This window comes from Haemaphysalis longicornis, unplaced genomic scaffold (assembly GCF_048455015.1).
Source record: "Haemaphysalis longicornis isolate Haplotype H1 unplaced genomic scaffold, Haemaphysalis longicornis Haplotype H1 scaffold_1, whole genome shotgun sequence".
Classification (NCBI taxonomy): domain Eukaryota; kingdom Metazoa; phylum Arthropoda; class Arachnida; order Ixodida; family Ixodidae; genus Haemaphysalis; species Haemaphysalis longicornis.
In genome coordinates this window covers 111,353,510-111,374,723 of record NW_027526203.1, presented here as the reverse complement: position 1 = coordinate 111,374,723, position 21,214 = coordinate 111,353,510, and the positions used below count along the sequence as shown (strand labels likewise).

General features: G+C 46.8%; 1 protein-coding gene across 4 annotated transcripts in view; it reads left to right on the top strand.

Moving 5' to 3' along the window:
- Positions 1 to 21,214, top strand: part of LOC144179212 (uncharacterized) — a 313,597-nt gene that overhangs the window by 200,993 nt on the left and 91,390 nt on the right. For 3 of the 4 annotated variants that reach the window (XM_077707507.1, XM_077707480.1, XM_077707490.1), the window contains 7 exons: positions 2,557 to 2,626; positions 4,136 to 4,171; positions 6,656 to 6,696; positions 11,617 to 11,685; positions 13,205 to 13,291; positions 17,469 to 17,531; positions 18,337 to 18,462. In XM_077707507.1, the coding sequence (XP_077563633.1) occupies positions 2,557 to 2,626; positions 4,136 to 4,171; positions 6,656 to 6,696; positions 11,617 to 11,685; positions 13,205 to 13,291; positions 17,469 to 17,531; positions 18,337 to 18,462 (492 nt within the window). The remainder of the gene's footprint in view (positions 1 to 2,556; positions 2,627 to 4,135; positions 4,172 to 6,655; positions 6,697 to 11,616; positions 11,686 to 13,204; positions 13,292 to 17,468; positions 17,532 to 18,336; positions 18,463 to 21,214) is intronic. The other variant, XM_077707500.1, reaches the window with a different exon arrangement.

Genomic DNA, 21,214 nt, shown 5'->3' with positions numbered 1-21,214 from the left:
TTCAGAGGTAGTTTCAGCTAAGCGAGTTCAAATTGTGATAGGCCTAAATGGTACGACATACATGTGTACGCTGTGCCCAAATTATCGTGGAACCGCATTTATTGAAAGGTGGTGTGTGACAGAAGCATGAAACTGAAACAATTCTGTTGGGAACTGTATATTCGGTATGCCCAAACGTTTTACTAGGGTCTAGTTATCGAGTTAGTACTGCAATATTACAAACTTTTTTGCTTTTTAATTTGTTTTGTCTTGTTTTTGCGGCCGAGATTTCTCTCAAAAAGCTGTAGATCGACTGCTGCTGTAGCACCTGATTCAGCTAATTGGGGAACGTTTCACTTTGCATGATTGTTCTTTGTGGCCACGTAAAGAAAGTGCCTGCAAGTTATACGCAAGAAGATAGAAAACGCACACACACACACGCCGCGGAAGCGCATCCTGCCATTAGAAGCGGTGGGTGTTGGGTTGTGGCCTTCTTTTAAACTGCATCGTTGTGCTCCTGTGCTCTTCCCGTGTTTATATCCCCATCAATTTTTGGTGTTGTTATTTTTAGTCTACTAATTGACCTTTTTTAAAAAAAAAAACACTTTCGAAGCATGCCCCTGCCCATTTATATCTAACTGGATGTAAATCTGCTTTCGCCTTGCTGGTGCGGGTGCTGTTCCCCACTGTATTTTTGCTGTTATTTTTGGGAGGGAAGCGGGTAACACGGAAAAGAAATGACATTGGAGTAATGACTGTCTTAATTTTTTTTTACCAGTAAAAAACACAGTTCCACTGTCTTCGAAGGTAGACGAAATGGCTAACAGGCAGGAATACAGAAATAACTTAAAGTGTGCGAAAAGATCGGTCCCCTTAATGATGTTGCTTGCGAAGGCCAACAGCAAGTTTCTTTTTGCCGTATAATCGTGAAAGAGTGTGGCCCGGGTCTGTTTTTCTCGCAATTTTTTCTGTTAAGAGGGATTTTTTTTTGACTGAAATAACGGCGAGCAACATGTTCCACGTGTAAACACCTTAACTGGTTGTTCTCGAAGTCGATCTACAGCCTTTCCTACGCAAGGTTGTCCTAAACATGAATAATGAAAATATTTGATAAAATTCTCTTGTGTTTCGGTGAATATCGGGTGCGCATCGCACTGATTTCTGAATGTGCGTGGAAACGCGGCGCAAACTTGGCTGTTACGGCCATTGTGGCGAATTGTTTATCCTGTAGAGCTACTTCTCACAGGGACGGTCATAAACGTGCGGGGGAATTAATGGGTGGAGGTTTCTGTCAGAATGGCGGTGCCACAAAATGTAGAATTGTGGCCACGAATGCACACAGTTCGTGCCGCGTTGTTTACAACAAACATCAAGTACTGATATGATGCAGTCCGTGTAAAGCCCTATTGGTACCCCAATGACATGAAAAAGAAAATGCGGACGCTGGTAATAAGGAACGACAGACAAGCCCCTTCTTTCGGATAACCGGTAACAGTAGCGTTCCGTATGTGACGGTTATGTAACCCACACCTGCGTTCGTCTGCCGTGTCTTTGTTCTTCTGCTTTTGCATGTTCTCTTGCTCTTCGTGTCAAAAAGCAACATCGACTCGGTGGCTCAGCGGCCGAGGCTTCCCAGCGGAAGGGCAGTTCGATCCCGGGCGCGCCGGCTGTTTCTCAGATCGAGGCGAAAAGCGAAAACGTCCGTGTGCCGAGGTTGCGGCGCGAGTTAAAGATCCCCGGGACGCCAACAGTACGCGTAGCCCTTCTCTAGCATGGTCGCGTTACACGCACAAAATTTGAATACTTGAATATATAGGCAGTTAGTACATTGCTATTCTTCCGGTCCTCAGTTGCAGTAACCTGTTCGTGCTAAGTCTGCCACGCTGCAGATTCTTTTGAGCGGGCAGCTTGAACTCCTGTTCTCCATATTTTCCGGCTAGAGCCTCAAGTTCACTGTTCTGAGACCAGCGGAGTTGTCCGGTGAAGAAAATGGCCGCCGCTGTTGAGGGGCAAAAACAGTTTCAGAAAGGTTGGAGTTTCCAGATTATTTTCGATGAATTAAATATATTATTTTGAAAAGAAGATCGGTTACATTGGAGTTCGTATGGCAGTCGAACCCGGGTATCCAGAGCACGAGCCGAGTGCTTTTTAACCACGCGACACCAACATGTTGTCAGCAGCGGAACAAGGCTTAGATGTTGCACTAACGACATACCGCGTGACAGGTGAACGTGACGGGACGTGAGCACAAAAGTGCACCCCAGCCAAGGAGAACTTTCAACCTGGGGAAACTGGGGTGGGAAGTCTGCCTGTCGATGTAATTCGCGCCGAAACGCGTAGACAGAAACGCAAACACGATGTACCAGGGATAGAAGTCTTTGATGAGTATCCCCAGGGAAAACAATGGTTTCGCCTTCAAAGCACGTAAGTAGACTTAAGTGCTCCGAAGATAGGAACAACTTACCCCGGACATCACCAAAACATTGCTAATGAGGCTCAGATGTTGCGCAATTGGAGTGATTGTATACGTACGTGATTGAATGATTGATTGATTGAGTGATTACATTTTTTTATTAGTACACTCAGGAAGATTTCAAGGATCAAAGCATCTTTGGCTCGGATTACGACGAAGGAAGCGGAGATTTCGGTGAGCCCCTGCACTCATATTATGTACGCACCCTTTCCCTCGCAGAACGTCAGTGACTGAATTTTTGGCAGTTATGTCATCAGTGACAACACCAGAAATGTTCGTCAATGCGCTCAGCTCCTAGTGACTTTGTTGTATCAAATGCAACTATAACATTGTAATAAAATTCTGAAAACTCGGTGAATGGGCGCAAAGAGGAGTCAGACAGCGCAGAACCCTTTCTCGCCCCAGCGCTTTCCTTCCGTGCCCGCGCGTCTTCTTTAGTTGCTAAACAACGATGGGTGTTCTACAACGCCTGTGAGCTTTCGATGCGGACGAATGGGCTACGATGTGCATGAATGTATTAACCAGTGTCTCTATGGTTCTAGTAGCGAATACACCCGACCAACGGGGTAATTACAAGCTGTGGCTTCCATGTCGAAGTGCGGTGGCCATGATGTTTGTACGCCGCTATGCATCGATTTTGGGTGACTGTATTATTTTAGCATTTGAGCAATTACTCTCGGTACATGCGCTGCCGCAGCCTGCTTGGTAGATATGCAGTAGTCGATAAAAAGCCAGCGCCATCGGCCACTGGCGCGCCTTGTTTCCAGACTGCCCGCCTTTGTGTCCTTGACTTGTGTCCTTGTGCCCTTGACAACAAGCGTGCTTTGTGCTGCCTTTGGACGTCGCACACGGACGTCTTCGAATAAAAGCCCACATACGCGGCGGCGGCGTTGCGGGTTCTGTCTCCCGACTTGTTCGCTCAGCGCCACGGCGTACTGCTTGAGCGTCAAGTTATTCTAAGCATGCTGCAGTGATTCTTCAACGTGGTTGGTTGATGAGGAAAATTATTGTTGCCGCGCAGATGCGCGCAAATCAACACTAGACTATCGAGCTAACGTCACTCCAGGAGTGGAGAGATATCGTCAGGGGAGCCCTGTCATAGGGGAAACGCAATGCAGCTCGTATTACAATCCGCTGGAATTGCCATCCCGTGCAAGCAGATCTATATATTCGCCACAAATGCAGAGAAGTACATACATACATATCGTGCGCGCACTAACAGGCACTAAAGACGGCTGTGAAAGTTGCTCCAGTTTTGTTACGCTGCCGGCTCGCTGAGACGATTCTGGCGGTTTCCGCGTCCCCGACGCACCCTAATTTTGAAATGAACTGCGCTTCATTCAACGCAAACACCTGCCTGCCGAAAGCCGCAACCGTCGGTTCGAAGAGTGACAGCGGTGCATGTTTATTTGTTTCACTCATTTTCCGCTCTATAGTCTCAGCTGTCGTTTTCCTTACTCATTGGCGCATTAGTTCGCGCTGGCCTCTGGTGTCACTGCTGTCTTGTCATTTTAATATTTGATTTGTTGTCTTTATTTAACATTTATATTTTATTTGATGCTTTCGCACTCATCATGGAGGCGCGTGCTTTATTGTGATACTGAAGCATGCATCGCCTTTATCAACTTTTCATTTGCTTTGCATTTGCTTTTTATTCCAACGTCTCTCCACGTGTCAAAAAAGACATGCCGCCAATCCCACCGCCTTTGTTGCCTTATGGTGAGTTTATGCTTGTTTGTTTTTCGTTTTATTTTGCGAGAACACTCTTCAGACGGTAACATGACTCTGGCATTAACTTTCCATGCACCATCATGTAACAGCCGCGGCGCCAAGATGTCAGTGTTGAGGCCAATAATTGTTAAAATTGTTGCCTATAATATTAATATTGTTGCTGTTAAAATGCAGGAGAGGGAAAGGCATACCATTGTCACTCCGGGTAGTCACCCCAGGGCTGCTTTACCACAACTCTCCCAGGATTACCCATCAGTACGACCAACGGGAAATTTACGAACGTTTAAGGGCGGAGCACAAATCGAGTTAACAATGTCGTCTGCGCAAAGAAACTGTGCAATACAAGAAAAAAAAATGATGAACTAGGCAACAATCCAGAATCTCATTTTGTTCAGTATGATTGTATGCTGGATCCACAATAAGGCAGCCATTTTTTACTTGATGGGCAAACCTGGGGTCCTATAGTTCAGCGTTTATTCGTATGGAGGAGATGTTACTGTGTATACGGTCAACTTGAAAGCGATGTATAGCGAGGATAGCGAAGTATGCGTACTTTCTCTAAAGTGATGTACAGCCGGTAAAACGCTTGTCTATAACAGCGATTTCAACTTCAACCAGCTACATCCGAAAACTGCCGAAACATACTCGTTCCAAACATGTCGGAGGCAAAAGCGAAGGGCTAAGACTTCATAATTCCGCAGTAGTTTTATTCAAATCCCGCTCCGGCGGTGCAGGATAGGGCTGAGAGTACGAAAGCTGTGTTATAGACAAGCCTTTTACCGGCTGTACATATTACACAAAACTGTGCAAGTATCATTGAAGCATTCGCGTTGCCTGCTCGCATATCTTTGTTGCATGTACTGACCGGCATTTTCGTTTTGGAAGTATTACGGGAATTACGTTTCTTTTTAATGACAGCAAATGCACATGAATGAAGTCTTGTGGTACTTTGTAAGCAAGGTTTCTCCATTTACTGGCAAACGATTCGCGAATAAAAGGTGTACGCGCGCTAATAGGCGCTTAAATGTGGTATGCCGTGCCTCCGTAATCTGTGCGAACGGGCGAAATACAAATATGTGTTTGAATACATATGAAGATACCAACTCAGAAGTTTGTAGCCATACGGCCCCCCAGTTACATAACTGCCATTTTGTAAAAGTCATAGTCACATTGCAATGATCGGAAAAAATAAAGGAAAGAAAGGCACTTTACAAAAAAAATGCGCCTAGCATTTTTACATATCGGCTGAAGAAAACAAGAAAAAATCATCCACGCCTTCATCTAACGACGAGAATGGTTGTACGCGAAGCTTGCTCGTGATGGATTCTTTGTTTGGCCAATCCCACACTGCGAGTACGCGCTACTCTGGAAGTACGCACCACTTTTCTAGAACTCTCGGGTGTGCACTCCGTAGGGCTAACGTTTGGGTTTGGGGTGCGCGGCGCGAATCGGTACTTGCTGCTTGACGTTCGCTTCGACAATGGGCCTCCTCCATTATCAGTCCCGGATCGTCTGCGCGGACTGCCCGAGACGCGATCCGGTGCTTGATTTTTCCATCTATTCCTATAGGACTTCCGGTCCGAACGCAGTCCTCGGACTACCCGCGGACCGTCCAGGACCGGTAAATCGAGGAGGCCCAGTGCCGAAATGGAGCAATCGGATACACGCCGGCTTAATTAACGCGAGGGACCCAGGTTCGAGTCCGGCCACCGGAAGCGTTTTTTTCCTTTCACTTCAGCCACGATCATTCATCATCACCGTCAGAGGAAGTTGACCTTTCCTGCTGGGCGTATTGGCGTACAGCTGCATCAGTTAGCTAACTGATGCAGTTGTTGATGCAGGACACTAAATCTTAGCTTAAAATGCTCACGGCTTGGTAACGCCGTGAGTGAGGACGGACCAAACAGGACGACTATACAGCGTTCGAAGCGAGAAATGCTAAGCGTGAACGCAATAACGCTGAAAATTTGCGAAGTGGAAGTAGGGCTTGCTAGTAAGGTACAGGGGAAGAGGCATGCACAAGTACAACGGTACAGAGCAATAAACAAAACCGGCAGGTGGCACCCTCTCAACCGAAGGCACCTCAAGCTTCAGTTGCGTTGTTCCTGCCTTGTTTCTTCCCTTGTACCGTTTTGCATCTTCTTTACTGGCACCGCGAAAGCGTGCAAAGGTAGGCGCAACGGCCGATAAGCGGAAATAGTAACTGTTGCTGGAAAATGGGCGTAGCTCCTCGACGCCTGTCGAATGTGACAAGGAGACGAAAAAGCGCAGTGCAAGCTATTCTGGGCTTTGCTTCTTGCATTGGCCTTTGTTCAATGTGCGCACCCTGCCCAGCTGCATAGACTGAACGTTGGGTGGTGGGGATTAAGTTCCTTGTTGCACCAGTGCCTTCTATCCGACAGTGCCTGCGCCGGCAACGGTAATGCGTTGCGTATCTGCGCAGTACATCTCTGTCTCTCTCTGTGCTTCCAGGAATCGTGTCAAGAGCAGCAGAACCCACGGAAGAGACCACGGTGAGGTTAACGCTCCACAGCGATAAACTACATCCGCCGGACCATTCATTATTATCGCAGAAATCGAGAATGGCAAGGCTGAGGGATTTCCCTGAGTTTGCATAAAAAAAATTGGTGAATCACTATTGGCGCCGTTACTTGGTAGTAGGGCCATGTATTGAAGGCGCCGTCTCCTATCCGCGAGAAATGGAGCAGTCGGGGCGCAATGCTTTCAAGTTCTCGAAAGTTCACCCCTTGTTGCGGGCTATTTTCTTTTTTTTTTTGATGGTCGAGCATGGTTACATTGCTCTATAGTGCCTTTAAAAGTAACCAGAACCTATTACACCAGGGTGTGTGCTGGCTGATACCGGGAAAAAAATGAGGTCATTTGTTGAGGCAGCTTCTTTGTGAAAAAAATATCGTTTAGGTATTTGGCGACTGGGCTGGAGTCGTGTACATGCAGGCGTGGATGTATCACCCGCACGTCGCCATAACCGAGAGAAATCGTGGATTGAAGAAATACTTATTAGACCCTTGAAACGAGATATTCCTTCTTTATCTATAGTCGTGCTGTGCGTGGTATTTGAACGAGTACACTCTCGATAATTTTTCTTTCGCAAAAGAACTGCTCAAATCGTCTTGCGCCTCTTTCGAGTGGTGCCATCACTGAGGCCGCATTACGGGGCGTAAGGATAGGGAGGGGGAAGAAGGCGCAATTTGCCCATGATAGTCACACCCGCAATAATACAAGTGGGGGATGTTTTAATGCTGTCGTAATGCAAAACATATCCTGGCCACTCCCTGCAGGCGTACCGGGTTTTCTTTTTTGGCGGGGGGGGGGGGGGGGGGGGGGGGGGGGGGGGGGGGCGAGGGGATGTTTTGTTTTTGAAGCGGACTTTACTCATGGCGACTTTCCCGGGGCAAAGAAAGGCAATTCTACCACTACAGAATCTATGAAAACGAGGTTCGTATAGGCGAACAACTTTCACAAATTTTACAATCCGTGACCAGGTTCATACACGTCGACATTGTTTGTGCAAAGAAGCCTTCGTCAAATTTCATGAAATGTGTAGGTTCGTAAGTTCTATTAAGGAAAAAGAAAAACACACAATGTAGTAAAAACACCGTGTTTAATCTACGAACGCCTCTGGCTGCAGACTTGAAGCTCGCGACTTGAAGCTCGTGAAGTTCGCGTCTAAATCGCGATATACCTGTCGATCTTGTCACGAGTTCAATATGATGCCCTTGAGACTTCATTGGTGCCGCTTCTAAAGATTCAACGACCGCTGCCTGCGAGCGGCTATTTTATAGCGGCTATGAAAATGTAAGTATTAGCAGAGTCCTTCAATGCTTTACTGGTCACGAAACTGCTCCGTAACTCAATGGGAGAGCTTCATATGCTGCGTTTGACCGCCGCGCGGTGGCGCCACCCTCTCACTGAGGTCACTCCTCGGGCGGCGTTGCGCTGGCTCGAACGGCGGAGCCGCGACGAGTTGTGTTTGTTTTGTGCGGGAAAAAAATGTAACGTGCATCTCGCGCTCTAGTGATGCGACCTAAGCAGTGCAACGACGATGTCGAACATGAGTTGCGTCCCGGGATGTCGTTCCTTGTACAACGATACCACAGAAAATGTTTGCTTGTTCTTTTGACCGAGCGATGGGCAGCTGTGTCACAAATGTAGGGGCACCATTCCAAGGCAAGCAACGGGAGATTTCAGCTTCGATTATAAGTGTGCGACAGTGTGTGGAAATGCACTGTGTGTGAGAAGGGAAAAAGCAATGTACCCTTTTGAGAGCATCGTGGACCTAGAATTGTACAAGGCTAACTTAAAGCCGGATTTGTGTCATATCAGTCAGGTTGGAGCGGTGCTTCATTGCCTCTTTGCAAACTTGTATTACCTTGCGCTCAGGCTCGCGTGTAAAAAAGCTTTGGGACGTCCTTGTGGTTTTACTTTTCATATTTCCGCGAATTATCCCCTAGGGTTCGTTTTGTTTGTTTTGTAACCGCGCGTGGCCGATTCCGGTTTCTTATCTGCCGTTTCAACCAGAGCGCCCGTTTGCTCTTTTTGTCGTACGTCCCGTCGGGCAATATTGTTTGATATGGAAAGGGTGCCACCTTGTCGCTAACTTGATTTTTTGTTTCTCCGACAATGTACTCGATCCCATTTCCATGGATCTGAAATTAATAACGTTCCAAGAGTAATGCATGCATAGCAAACTCCGCGCAACTCACTTTATCGACGTTCATCTGTTCACGTCACACTGCGGACTGCTTCTTCGCCATTTGTGTTTCATTCTAGTCTTTTGTAGTGCAGGAGATCGCTAGTTCGCTGCATTCAGAAAAGTTTTGCGTCGTTCTTGGCTACGTGGCAATATTGTTTCCTCCGTGTGCTGCACATCGCAGCGCGAAAAAAAATAAATTTTTGTACGCTGGACCACGCTCTTTTGTTTCCCTTCGTAACATTGAAATTTTTTGTTGCGTGTGATAAAATCATTTTCATTGTCCTTTTTTCGCTTTCTGTTTTTGCAAGGATTGCAAAGCGTGGAAGCGGAAGGACACACGGTGCAACATATAGAGGGTGTTTCAGTGAACACTTTCAAAAATTCCTGCAGGTAGGCTTTTCAAGAAAAATAGGAATTCTCTTAAGGAACAAGCTATCAGGTTCGGCGGATGTCAGCAGTTATGAGAAACATGCGAATTACATAGTTAATTAACTAAAACTCTGTAATGAACTTTTTAATTAGCGAAGTTTGGTGGTTATTGCCAATGGCGAGTTTGTAGCCACGGAGACGACGATAACGGACCAGTTTTTAAAGCAAAGAAAAATGCACTCTGTAGAGCCCTGCAGCCCGCAAAAATCAAGTTTTTTTTTTCCCCCATGAAACCGAAACGCAGCGCACATGGGGCGCCAGAAGTCTAGTGCAAACGCAACATCTGCTGATGACGTGTTGCAGTGACTGTGTCGCCCAATTCAAAAAGGCTCTGGTGATTCCCCACGCTAGGGAATCAGCTGATATCAACTCCATCGGCTCTTGTATTTTTTCAATGATCAACGCTCACCTTATACCACGGCTAGCGTTATCTTTTGTTTCGTTGGTAGGCGCAAGAAAGAGGCTAGCCATTGCCCACAACACGGTCGCCCGTTTCGGGAGTCCTAGTGGGCGTTGGCGACAGTTTTGCTTTTCTTTTTTTATTGTCTCAACCACGTCTGACGCGGCTACCAGACGTGTAAGATGTGAAACGTCACCATCCGTTCCTTTTTTTTTTTCGTTAGGTTTATTCGCTGTTCGTTTATAATCGCTGTGTGTTAGAAAGCGCATCAGACAAAGGAAAGGTTTGTTTGCTGGGCGAAGAGGGCTTTCGCGGCTGTGGCTGCTTGCTGAGGCTTCCTAGCTAGGGAAAATTGTACTTACATTTCGAATTGGCCGCCACATTCATTGAAACACGTCACGAGCCGACGTTGCGTTCGCTCAAGACTTTTAGCGCTCCTTCAGCGCCGAGTTTCGTTTTTGAGCGGAAAACAACGACAGGTTTCCTCACGCTACAGGGCTTTAAACACCGACTTTTTCGTTGTTTTAAAAACTGATATGAAATCGCCATCTGTGGGGCCACAAAATCACCATTGACAACAACCACCAAACTCCGCTAATTAAGAAGTTCATTAGTAGAGTTTCATTACCCACCTAACTAATGTGCACACACCTTGATACTATCTGGTGTACGCGCCGCAGCTAGCAATCTCCTTCTGAAGAGGGTTTCTTTTTTTCTCGAAAAGCCTATTTTTAAGATTTTTGAAAGTGTTCGCTGAAACACCTTGTATCTCTTCGTGTCTTGATCCTTCGCGTTTCTGCAGCGTTTTTAGATGTTTTCAAGTATGTACACACTCATCGAAACGACGATACTATTGGGCTATCTCTTTTAGCGTTCTGTGCATTCCAGAGCAATAAACGGATTCATTAAGCGTAGTCTGAACGACGCGTACTTGGTTTCTTTCAGTTTTTTTATTGTATTATCGATAGGCCCGCAGCAGTCCGTGACTACACAGCTACCGTATGTGTGGTATTTACAACTTTGCTTTAAGAAAAGAAGCAATATAGATTTGAAATCCGTAAACACGACGGCGCAGCGCTTGTGCCAGAGCACACAGAAGCCGTTCGAAAAATAAAACCCCATTGAAGGCAGGTGATTAATACAATAACCGGACTATTCATCGCTAACTACTACGAAAAAAAAACGCAGTTAATCAACGCGCAGACACCAAAAGCAGCGAGCGTTTGCATGCCAAGAGCTGGCCAATACGCCGCACGCGCGGCGGCTGGATGACCTTCGTGCGGAGGTGGCGCCTGTAGCGGCGCGCGCGGTCCCTATATGAACCGAGAGCCGAAGTTTCGTGACCAGTAAAGTATTGAAGGACTCTGGTATTAGTCAACACGGCTCTGGCTTAATAGTCGTCACTCTCGTTACATTGTAGCTACTCTAAAGCGCATTGCGTTACCACTGGCTGCCAGAAATATTCTGTAACGACGTGAAAATTTCGCTAGGCAAGCTATCTTGCAAACGGCTTAAGCCGAAGCATGAGAATATCATTTCGTTTTGTACTGAAAACCCATGTTCTCTGCAGATGTGCACACAGACGACTCGAACTCATGAGTGTCGTGCGGCTGTTCATACCACGCTCACTTGATGTTAAACGAGTGTCATTAGTGGTACGTTACGTTGCGCAATATTTACTGTTTGCATTGTTTAGCAAGCATTTGCTTCGCATTCCTAGAGCTACATACAATAGGAGGGATCTCTGTAGATTTTGAGATTTTTTATACAGTACTGCCGACTTCAAGTGCGGATACCGGAAGCTTTGGCTCGTATCGTAGTGTCGGTTGTCTCACCACGTGTGCTTTCAGTAATGTGCCATTTTTCCTTTCTTGCTTGTCTGTTACGAAGACCCTGGGAACCCCACGTGCGGTCAGCGATAGGACGACCTTTAAAGGCGACTTGGACGTCATCTCAGAGGTACGTTGACACCATTCCTGTTGTTTCGGTGCAGGGGTGTGTTAGTAAAGAAAATGGCACAAACCAAATGACGTGGGTAGAGGTAATGCTGCACCTTCGATATAAGTGAAACGACAGCCTATTTTTTCGTTCTGAAGGCGATAGAACAAACGCAAACACAACAGAAAATTGTGTTCTTCCATTCAGTGCGGCCGCTGTCCAGAAAAGAAACAAACCTTCCTTTTTCTGAATACCTTGGCGAATACGCATTGCAAACACTCCCACACTAAGACATACCTTAACCTTCGATACTGTGCGCTCTGCGAAAGTCGATGTATACTTCTACGACCGCAACAGGGGAACGACGGCCAGACAGGCAACACGAGATGAGCGCTGTCTTTTATCTTTCCTATACTGCGCTGTTTAAAGATCCAGATTATGCGCATCAATTAACTAGCCCAGTTTTGCATTCTGGGAAAGCCAAGCATGAACCTCTACTTGGTTGTTGTTGCCTGCGGCAGGTTATCATACGCGTCCGAAGGTAATAGTTCGATATCGGAGCTGAAATAAAGGGACGAGAGGCTTCAAGTATAAAATATACGTTAGAAGCGCGTGAAAGGGGCGATGCAGACAAAATAGAGCTTTGTTCAAGTTGAAATAAATAGCCTTTAGTAAGTCATTTAGCTCTCTTCCGGGCACAAAAGGCGTTTATTTAACGAAAATAACGCAAGAATTTCGGAAACATCTTCAAATGTCGCGTTACAGTGACGTAATATGGGCACGAGGGACGTAATACGGGCCAGAACTAAAACGTAATTATTCGTCTGTCAGCTGAACCTTATCATTCAAACGATAGGATCATACGGAACCAAAGCACCCACTACAATCGCGCAGCCATGTTGGTTGGCTGTCACTCGCATAAACAAAATTCTTTGACGTCGCAGACAAATCGCCGGAAAGCGGTTGCGGCGTCGCCACTGCTTCAGTGTTTTCCTTAATATCTGCATTATTTGTTAGAAGTTTGCGATAAAATTGGCATCAGTATTATCGGGACAAATCAGTCTTTTTAATGAAACAAACTTATGTTTTGTCTTCGTGGCTCATTTATAAACGTTGGGCTTTTCAGATAATTGGTTGGCCCCCGATTTGGCTGCCCTATAATAAACAGTGTGCCTCAATTCCGCATCTCAAAAATTATTCAGAATGGGAGGCTTAGCTCAAAGAAGACGAGAACGGTGGCAGACGAGGCAGGCGCTCGTCTTCTTCATAACGAAGTTTCATTCTACGGCATCTGTCTTTCCGGTATAAATAAGTATTTTAAGATACTCCCACATTTCAATAAGTGATTTTGCCCTGGCCAATCCCGCCTTGTGGGTGCGGGCCAAAAAACGTTGAGGGCACCATAATTATCTTCCTTGCGCTAAACCTCCCATTCGGTGTGTACCAACTATAGCCCAACAGCACGTTTTATTGAAAATTATTCAGAGGGTGCAATGGCGTGTTGCTTCGCTTCTTCCGTTCCCATTTCTTCCTGCGCAAGGTGGAGATGTGCTACTGCGCCGCCAACACGACTGTGGCTCGCGGGCCTCCCGGCCAAGATGGCAAGGATGGCGCTCCCGGCCTACAGGTGAGCGGCGAGCATGGGGTCGCGAACTGCGGAGCCTCCGATACGGGCTTTTGCAACATTTGAAGCCATACATGTTCTAATGTATAGCGCTTCCAACTTGCATAAGCATACAACGCGTGAGGCTATAACGAGTTGTTCGCTCTTTCAACTAGCAGGGGATCGTTTTGCATTATTGCCAGGCTCGTAACCTTGCTGCTACTCCTGGGTGGGAATGCTACGAGAATCACGAAGGCACTATCTTCCTATGCCTTTTTATTTCGTTTTGAATATGCATAACTGTGGGAAATGACGTAGCGCATCCCATATAAGGATTTTAGGGCGCAGTTCTTAAGCGCCTGCTTCTGTGGTTTCGCGTCGTCGTCGGCCTCGTTGTAACCGAGGGAACGAAGATGACACCGAAGATAGACGAGATAGAGCGAACAGGGAAGTGGAGCAGGAAAGAAAGGCAAAAGTGTGAGGGGGAGGGCGGTATGCATAGGCTGCGCGAAACGTGCTTGGCGGCGGCGACGGTGTGCGATATACGCTGGAGTAGCGTGCGCCGTCGTACATTCAGTGATGACGCGATCACTTCTGGAGATGCAGCAGCTATGCGCCATCACCGAGAAGACTGCAGTTTGCGCTGCGCTTAAATTTCGCATTAGGGAGTATGGTAATCATCAGCCAATTTTTTGTGTCGTGCATGATCAGGCGCCTGTTGCTGCATTTGGATGCAGCAGAAACACGGAGGCATAACGTCGTGTAACTTAACGCGCTAATTTTCCAACCCGCCAGTGCGAATAGGTTCTTACCAACATTGTCTCCACGCTCCTTGCGCCTTTAGTCTTCACTCGGGTCCACTCGCCTGTGAAGCACAACGGCCCAACTGCTCCGGAGGATCAAATAAATTTTCCGGCCTGAATATGACGAACAACTTTGTCCTGCGAAGAGCCAAGGTAACCATGTGATTTACCGAAACAACGCATTGAGTGTCTTTTAACTGAATTACGTTAGATCAATAAAGTTACCACTACCAAGAAAAAAGACCATGTCATACCTCAGTCGCAAAACGGGTGAGGTCAAAGTACTTAAGACTTATCGTCCTACTCTCTTTTGGGTACAAGTTGTTTACAAAGACGTTAGTTCTGCGTAAAAGTGACGCTCTACGTGCCGATAAACCGGGAAAATGCTCCCTAACAATAGATTCCTCCCTTAATCCTGGAAATGCAGAAATTCGCAAGGTCTAATAAACCTGTAAGCATGGCATTTATCAAGAAAAACGTTTTGATCCAATAGACACCGCCGAAGTTTGGAAGGATGAAAATACAAAAAACAAAGTGTAGAAGACACGTATACACACTGCTCTTGGAGGACATGTACAAAGATATACTGGCAGGGTAATTCTTCATAAAGAGAGACGGAAGCTCCTTATCAAGGAGGGCGTCAGATAATGCGACACCATCTCACCGAAAATATTTACAGCTTGTCTGGTGTTGGTATTCAGGAAGCCTGAATAAACGAAGTCAGGAATGTTCAGATTTTCAGATGAAACACGCTGGTTCAGCTGTTCCGGGGAACACCTGTAAATGATGCTTGAGGAACCAAACTCAGAACGCTTGGTTATAAATTATTCTAAAGTAATGTCCAGTAGGCATGCGGAAAGCATCACTTTCAGCCTGGTTGTTGAAATGCTAGAAGGAGTGTGTGAATATAGCTATTTCAGAAAAGTTATCAGTGCCAGTCGACACTACAAGAAGGAAATGAGGCTTGGAATACATATGGGCTATAAGCGTGTTTCAGAGCACCCTGAAGTAACGAACAATAGGCGACCTCTGTCAGACAAAAAAATATGCAGCCAATGGGTAGTTCAGATTATGGCTTTGGGACAGAAACCTGTGGAGTTACTGAGCACGCCAAGAGAAAACGTAGGTCAGCTAAACGGGGCATGGTGGGAGCAACGTTTAGGGCTAGGAAACGAGCCTCTTGGATTAATGAGCCAACTCGGGTTGAAGACATCCTAGCTCAAAATTACGAGAAAGAGGTGAAGTTGGGCAGAGCGGGTAATGGGTAGAACAGTCAACGGGCGGCTAACCAGAGTGACAAACCGTCTACCGAGAGACAGAACTAGAAATAAAATGCAAAAGTGACAAAGTTCGGGGGTGAGGAATAGATTACAGCTAGCATTTGGAAGTCTGTGGTGGAGGCTTCCGTCTCGCAGTGGACACAAGCGGTCTGACAGCGTTGATGACGAATTCAATTACGCGCGTGCCGATCTACACCGGCCGACAATCATGTAGTGGTATGGCAAAACCAACATAATTGTTCCACCGTTCTCGTGTCTCGATTTAGCTACAATCAACGCTACTGGTGAGGTGGCCACCGGCGCTTGTGTAGTGTTTACAGTTGCGCCTAAACTAAAGGTGCCCATTGCCGGCCAGCCCGTTCAGCTTTATAGCCATACGTGGTGCATAACGTGAGACAGTCAAGGCAGACAGCTGGGCTAGTCGGTAACGACCATATCAACACATGATTACCAGCGAAACATAAGCAAGGACGGGAGGAAGAAACACTGCCAGGCGCTATCGTGGTCCACATGGAGGCGAATCCATCTCAACCGGGTGCGGCCTGCCTTCCTTAGAGCTTGAACATAGTGCGGTCACAGGTGGTGGTATAGCTGGATACAGCGAACAGTATTGCATTCGATGGAGAGCATATATGCAGCCCTACAGTCATGAGTGATAAATGGGAAGGGTCTTATTAATTGAGTTGTGACCAGCCATAACCTACACGGCCGGAAAATTGAGAAAAACCTGGCTTGGTGAGGGAAAGTTATTCAAACATTTGGCTGACGGTTACTATACTTCCTAGTGCAAAATTTGTAAGCAGGGCGAGCTGCAGACGTCTGGGTGATGGCTCATACCTGCTGCGTCTCACGAAGTGATCGCCGCGTCAGCGAACGCACGAAGGCGCGCGATACACTCGGGCGTTGTCTCGTAGCGGGTTGCCACGGGGGTCCATGTCTCACGCCTCTCGCCATACTTTCATCCTCCGCTTTCCTGCTCACTGTATCTTCGGTGGCCTCTTCGTTCTTTCTGTTATCTCCTGGCTTGTCACCACCGGAGAGAATAGACAGCTTTAGTTTCACGTACGTACCAGAGTTCACGTACGGAAACGTCAGAAGTATACGTAGTCAACGTGCATGTCGTTTGAAACACTTATGATTGCATGCACGCGAATGCACGCCGCGCATAGGGTGCTTGGATGCCCAGCTCCATCTGCGAACAGACACAGACACTGATGTAGCCACTCGCGATCTTGCGAAACCGTTGCTGTGACGACGACAAACTACTTCGTCAGGCTTAGCAGCTGCAAAATCGCCCTTCGATCTAAAAAACAAAACCTATTTGTCACATGAAACTTTATGTAAGGGTAAGAATGGGCAACTTAAAGGCGAAATCAGCAGCTTACAACACGATAATGCATCGAGGCATTAGCTCGATTGATTGATTGTAGGGTTTAACGCGCCGACGCAACGCAGGCGATGAGGCGCGCTGTGGTGGAGGGCTCCGGAAAATATTCTGACCACCTGGGGATATTTAACGTGCGCCGAAAAATCTCGTACACACGGGTGTTTTTGCTTTTCGCCTCATCAGAAAAGCGGCCGCCGCGCCCGGGAATCGAACCCGCGACTTCGTGCTCAGCAGCGCAACGCCTTAGCAACTGAGCCACCGCGGCGGGTGTCGAGGCATTAGCGACGAAGCTGTTATCGTTGTTAGCGACGAAGCTGTTATCAGAGCGCCGCCATGTTGGTCAACTCTACGTACGGAAGTAACGTAAGTGCCGGAACGCGGCTAATCTCACGTACGTCCGTAAGACTCACTTTCACCATTTACGTTCTGAGCATGCGCACTCGTTACCCGTGAAAGCCCTACGGACGTGAAGCTTCTACGTACGCAAAACCAAAACTGTCATGTCTCACGCCGTCTCGGAATGCCCCCTCCGCTTAACACTTTCGCCATACTTTCCTCCTCCGGTTTCCTGCTCGTTCCATCTCGTGGTTCGTTCGGTTACAACGAGCGACGACGGCGCTGTGAAACCAGAAATGCTGTTTATGTTACACTCAACCAGACCGCGCACTGTATCGTCGGGCTAGCCCTATGGGACACCGATGCAACGCTAATTATGTTTTATCGCTTTACAGGGCCCACCAGGTTCCATGGGACTCCAGGGACCCCCCGGACCACAAGGCCCATCAGGACCTCAGGTAAAGACGAGTGTTCAGATTCAAATGACCGATAAAACCTCGCTCTCGTCTGAAGCAGATCTCTCTAGCTTGGTTTGGAATATTTACAGTGTTGAAAACGGCCAAACGAAACACCTAATGAGACACTTTTTGTGTCAGATATTCTATAAGGGACGTCGGCAACATGCGGCCTGTGGGGCAGTATTACGTGGACCCCTGAACGATGTCAGAACAAAGCAAGATCTCTTCTACTTGGCATTGTCCCTCATTTTCACACTTAGCCAGGCTATTGTCGAATATTGTCAGATATTATTCTCACTTCGCCGATTTTTTCTCTTTGCTGGCAAAATCCTCCTCCTCCCGATTTGCCGTCCGGCCCCGCCTTGTCGGGGACCGGACAGCAACTCGGTCCTCATGCAACTCGGCCCTCCGCCTCAAAAGGTTGCCGATCCCTTCGTGAAAATAGTAACCTGCGTACTAAATCAGAAAGTGATAAATGCGAGAGGATTCAAGATCTTATGCACACTTTTATACCTTGCTAAAGGCTCGTAAGATTCATGCAGCAAGACTCAGGATTGCTTTAAAGTGCTGACACTCAGCCCTATCGTATCACCATTGGCGCAAAATGGTAAGCAGCGTGCAGAACCAGCGCAAAAGCGAAGGGTATTTTATTAGCAAAGACTCTAAGAAAGCTTTAAGCCCGCTAATATGACAGAATCTGGAGAAAAACAGTGAGCTCTTCGGTATTTTTATAGCAGTAAAACATTGTTTGTGATTGTGAAGGCACCATGACGCCGAATTCTTACCCCTGAACGTTCGACGACAGGGTGTTCAGGGGCCCCAAGGCCCACCCGGCCAGCCTGGAATAGACGGTCTACCCGGTATTCCAGGCCCAAGAGGACTGCCCGGCCCTCCAGGACAGCCGGGTCCCTCTGCCCCACGAATATTTGAGGTGAGGGGACAGTTTTCGCCAACATTCGTGGCTGCTTGCGAGCTCCCCCAGTACAAGCCAGAGCTAGAGCCCTCTGTCGCAATGATACGCAATTCGCTAGCGCGGACTGCATTAACAGGCGTGGTATGCAAAACTGGCAACTGTTGAGTTACAAACATATAAATTTCCTCCCGGTTCTTTCTTGCATTTCATTTCTTTCTGTTACGCCTATAGAAAGGTGCATTTATGTTCATTATAATTCAGAGCATTCCCTGGCAATCTCACTATGTACGCATCAGGAAGGTAGAAAAAATCAATGCTCCTTTACTCTCACCAGAAAGACGGCTGAAATGCGAAGCTCTCTTCCATGCAACCTGAGCCAAAGTCAAAGTCCAAAATCCAAACTGATTTGAGCATGTCAGAATGACGTAATCGGATAGATGCCGGCTTAACCCGGGTTCCATTCCGACCACGGGAAAGGCGCTTGAGTGCCTTGGCTTATCATCAACACCGTTCTGTGGAACCCATTGCGTAATCAAATGCACTAAAGGGAAGCTTGTTGGTTGAACGTGATTAGGGGACTACAGGGCGGCTTGCACACGGACAGAAGGGAGGAGAACTAGACACACACGAGCGCTGTAAAGTTGGCTTTGCCGCTGTGCGTTCTGCCCGGGCATCGATGCCATTACTGAGGCATACAAAGCTTGGCTTTGAAAAATCTGCCGCGTGTCTGCTCACTTCGCTGCAAATGTAGAAAGACGATAGACGCACCTGCCACGTCAAGGCCAGCACTCTTTCCCACGCGCCGCTTACACTATTCCCCTACCGTATCGCTCCTCCCACGACAAACACAGTGGATGTACGCTCGCCAATTCAATTTGGCCTCGTTTCCCTGCCCGCGCTATTTACTGAACCCTTTTGTCATCTTGGAACTTGGGACACGGCCATGAGCGGAGCACCGCGAGTGCTTTTTTTGTATTTTAAGGTCAGAAAATCTTTTCCGAGGCGCATTGTCTTATCTGCTATCTAAAAATGCAAGCAGCCATGTATTTTTAATAACGGTACAATGCAAATACGACCCATGTATTGATGTCTTTCCTCAAATACACCTGGCGTTTTTTTATCAGCAATGTTGACAAGTATGAACATTGCACCAGATTCATTAGTTTAAAAATTCTTCGCCTGTATAAACGTCTCGTTCAAGCATTCTTTTACCTTTTCGCCGGGCAGCTGAATCAATGGATAGGCATACATACATAAACATTTATCCATACATACATACATGCATGCATACATATATACATACATTCCTACATACATGCATATACCCACATACATACATACATACATACATACGTACATGCATACGTGCACATACATACATACATACATACATACATACATACATACAGACAGACAGACAGACAGGCCGACAGACAGACAGACAAACCAAAATTTTCGCGTTTAAGCCCGAGGAATACTATAGGAGCGAAGCCCCTTAGGGGCTGGGGCTGTTGGCGTCTCCAGTCGTCATCGTCGTCGTCGTCGTGATCGCCGCGTCATGTAGGGACGGTACTAAAACACCGGGAAATTTGTTGACGCCTCGCGTGCTAAAAACACACCGGGACACTCGTTTACGCCTCGCGCTGGAGAACTTCTTGCTGCAAAGACACGAGACTTTTACAGCAAAGCTGTATACCTCTAACCCCAACAGTTTCATCTCCGTTGGCAAAAACGCCAAGGCGCCAAGAATACACTTAAACACTACATGCTTCTCCCCTTCCCAGGTTTCACATTAGTGGGGATGGCCCGGGATTTCGTCTTTAAGAAAAGGAACCCAAATAAGCTTCTCACACATACTTCAGCCGCGTCAGTGAGTCATACGTGATTGGTAAGCCTAAACGACCACTGCATATTACTGGCGTGAACTTTCTATTTCCATTTACGCAATGCCAAGGTACTTTTTCATTATTATAAATTCAAATGCAAAGTTTAGTTAATAAGGCTGGTGTCATCTAGTTGATGTATGCCAGACTTTCCCTAAATAATGTACCTAAATACGCCGTCAATTTAGTTATCCGAAACTACAGTTTTCTCCCCTTCACTGCTAGAGCTAATATAATTGACTAAAGTTGTAGCTGGATCAAATTAATCTAGGTACAATTTTCTCTCGGCGTACTAACCATGCTGTCTGTTAAGAGGAGCTAGTAATAAAAGTGCAGTAAACAGTGCCACTTGTTGCATGCCTATCGATGTTAGCTTAGGGAATGACACGACAGGAATTGTTTGCGTTTAAGACGGGTCCGACATCCTCAAACACATGCGCCTGTTTTCTTTTCAGCCGACAGATGGACATAGAGGTCTGATTTATTGCTATTTTAGTAGCGTTTTTTTATGGTTGGAAAATACGTTAAAAGGCAGTGTATAAATCGTACAGCTGGCGTTATAATTCGGCGTCGATATTTTTTTAAATTCTGGGGCTGCTAACTCGCATGTTCCTTTTCTAGTGGTGCTTTAATCATACCGAGAAATAAATCGCGGGTCCAAGTCAGAAGCTGTATTTGAAGTAATGTAGACATATTTTCACCCAAAAAGTTGGATTTTACGGGGGTGGTGCAATGCACAGAATACACGCCTTTTACCGAACTGCATGGCTAGTTTATGAAGTGGCAACCATGTTTAGCATTCGATAATAAGCGGACCATTGTCATGGTGAGCTTTATTCCACCCACAGAATCATGTTGCACACTGTTTAAATCGCTGGCTATATTCC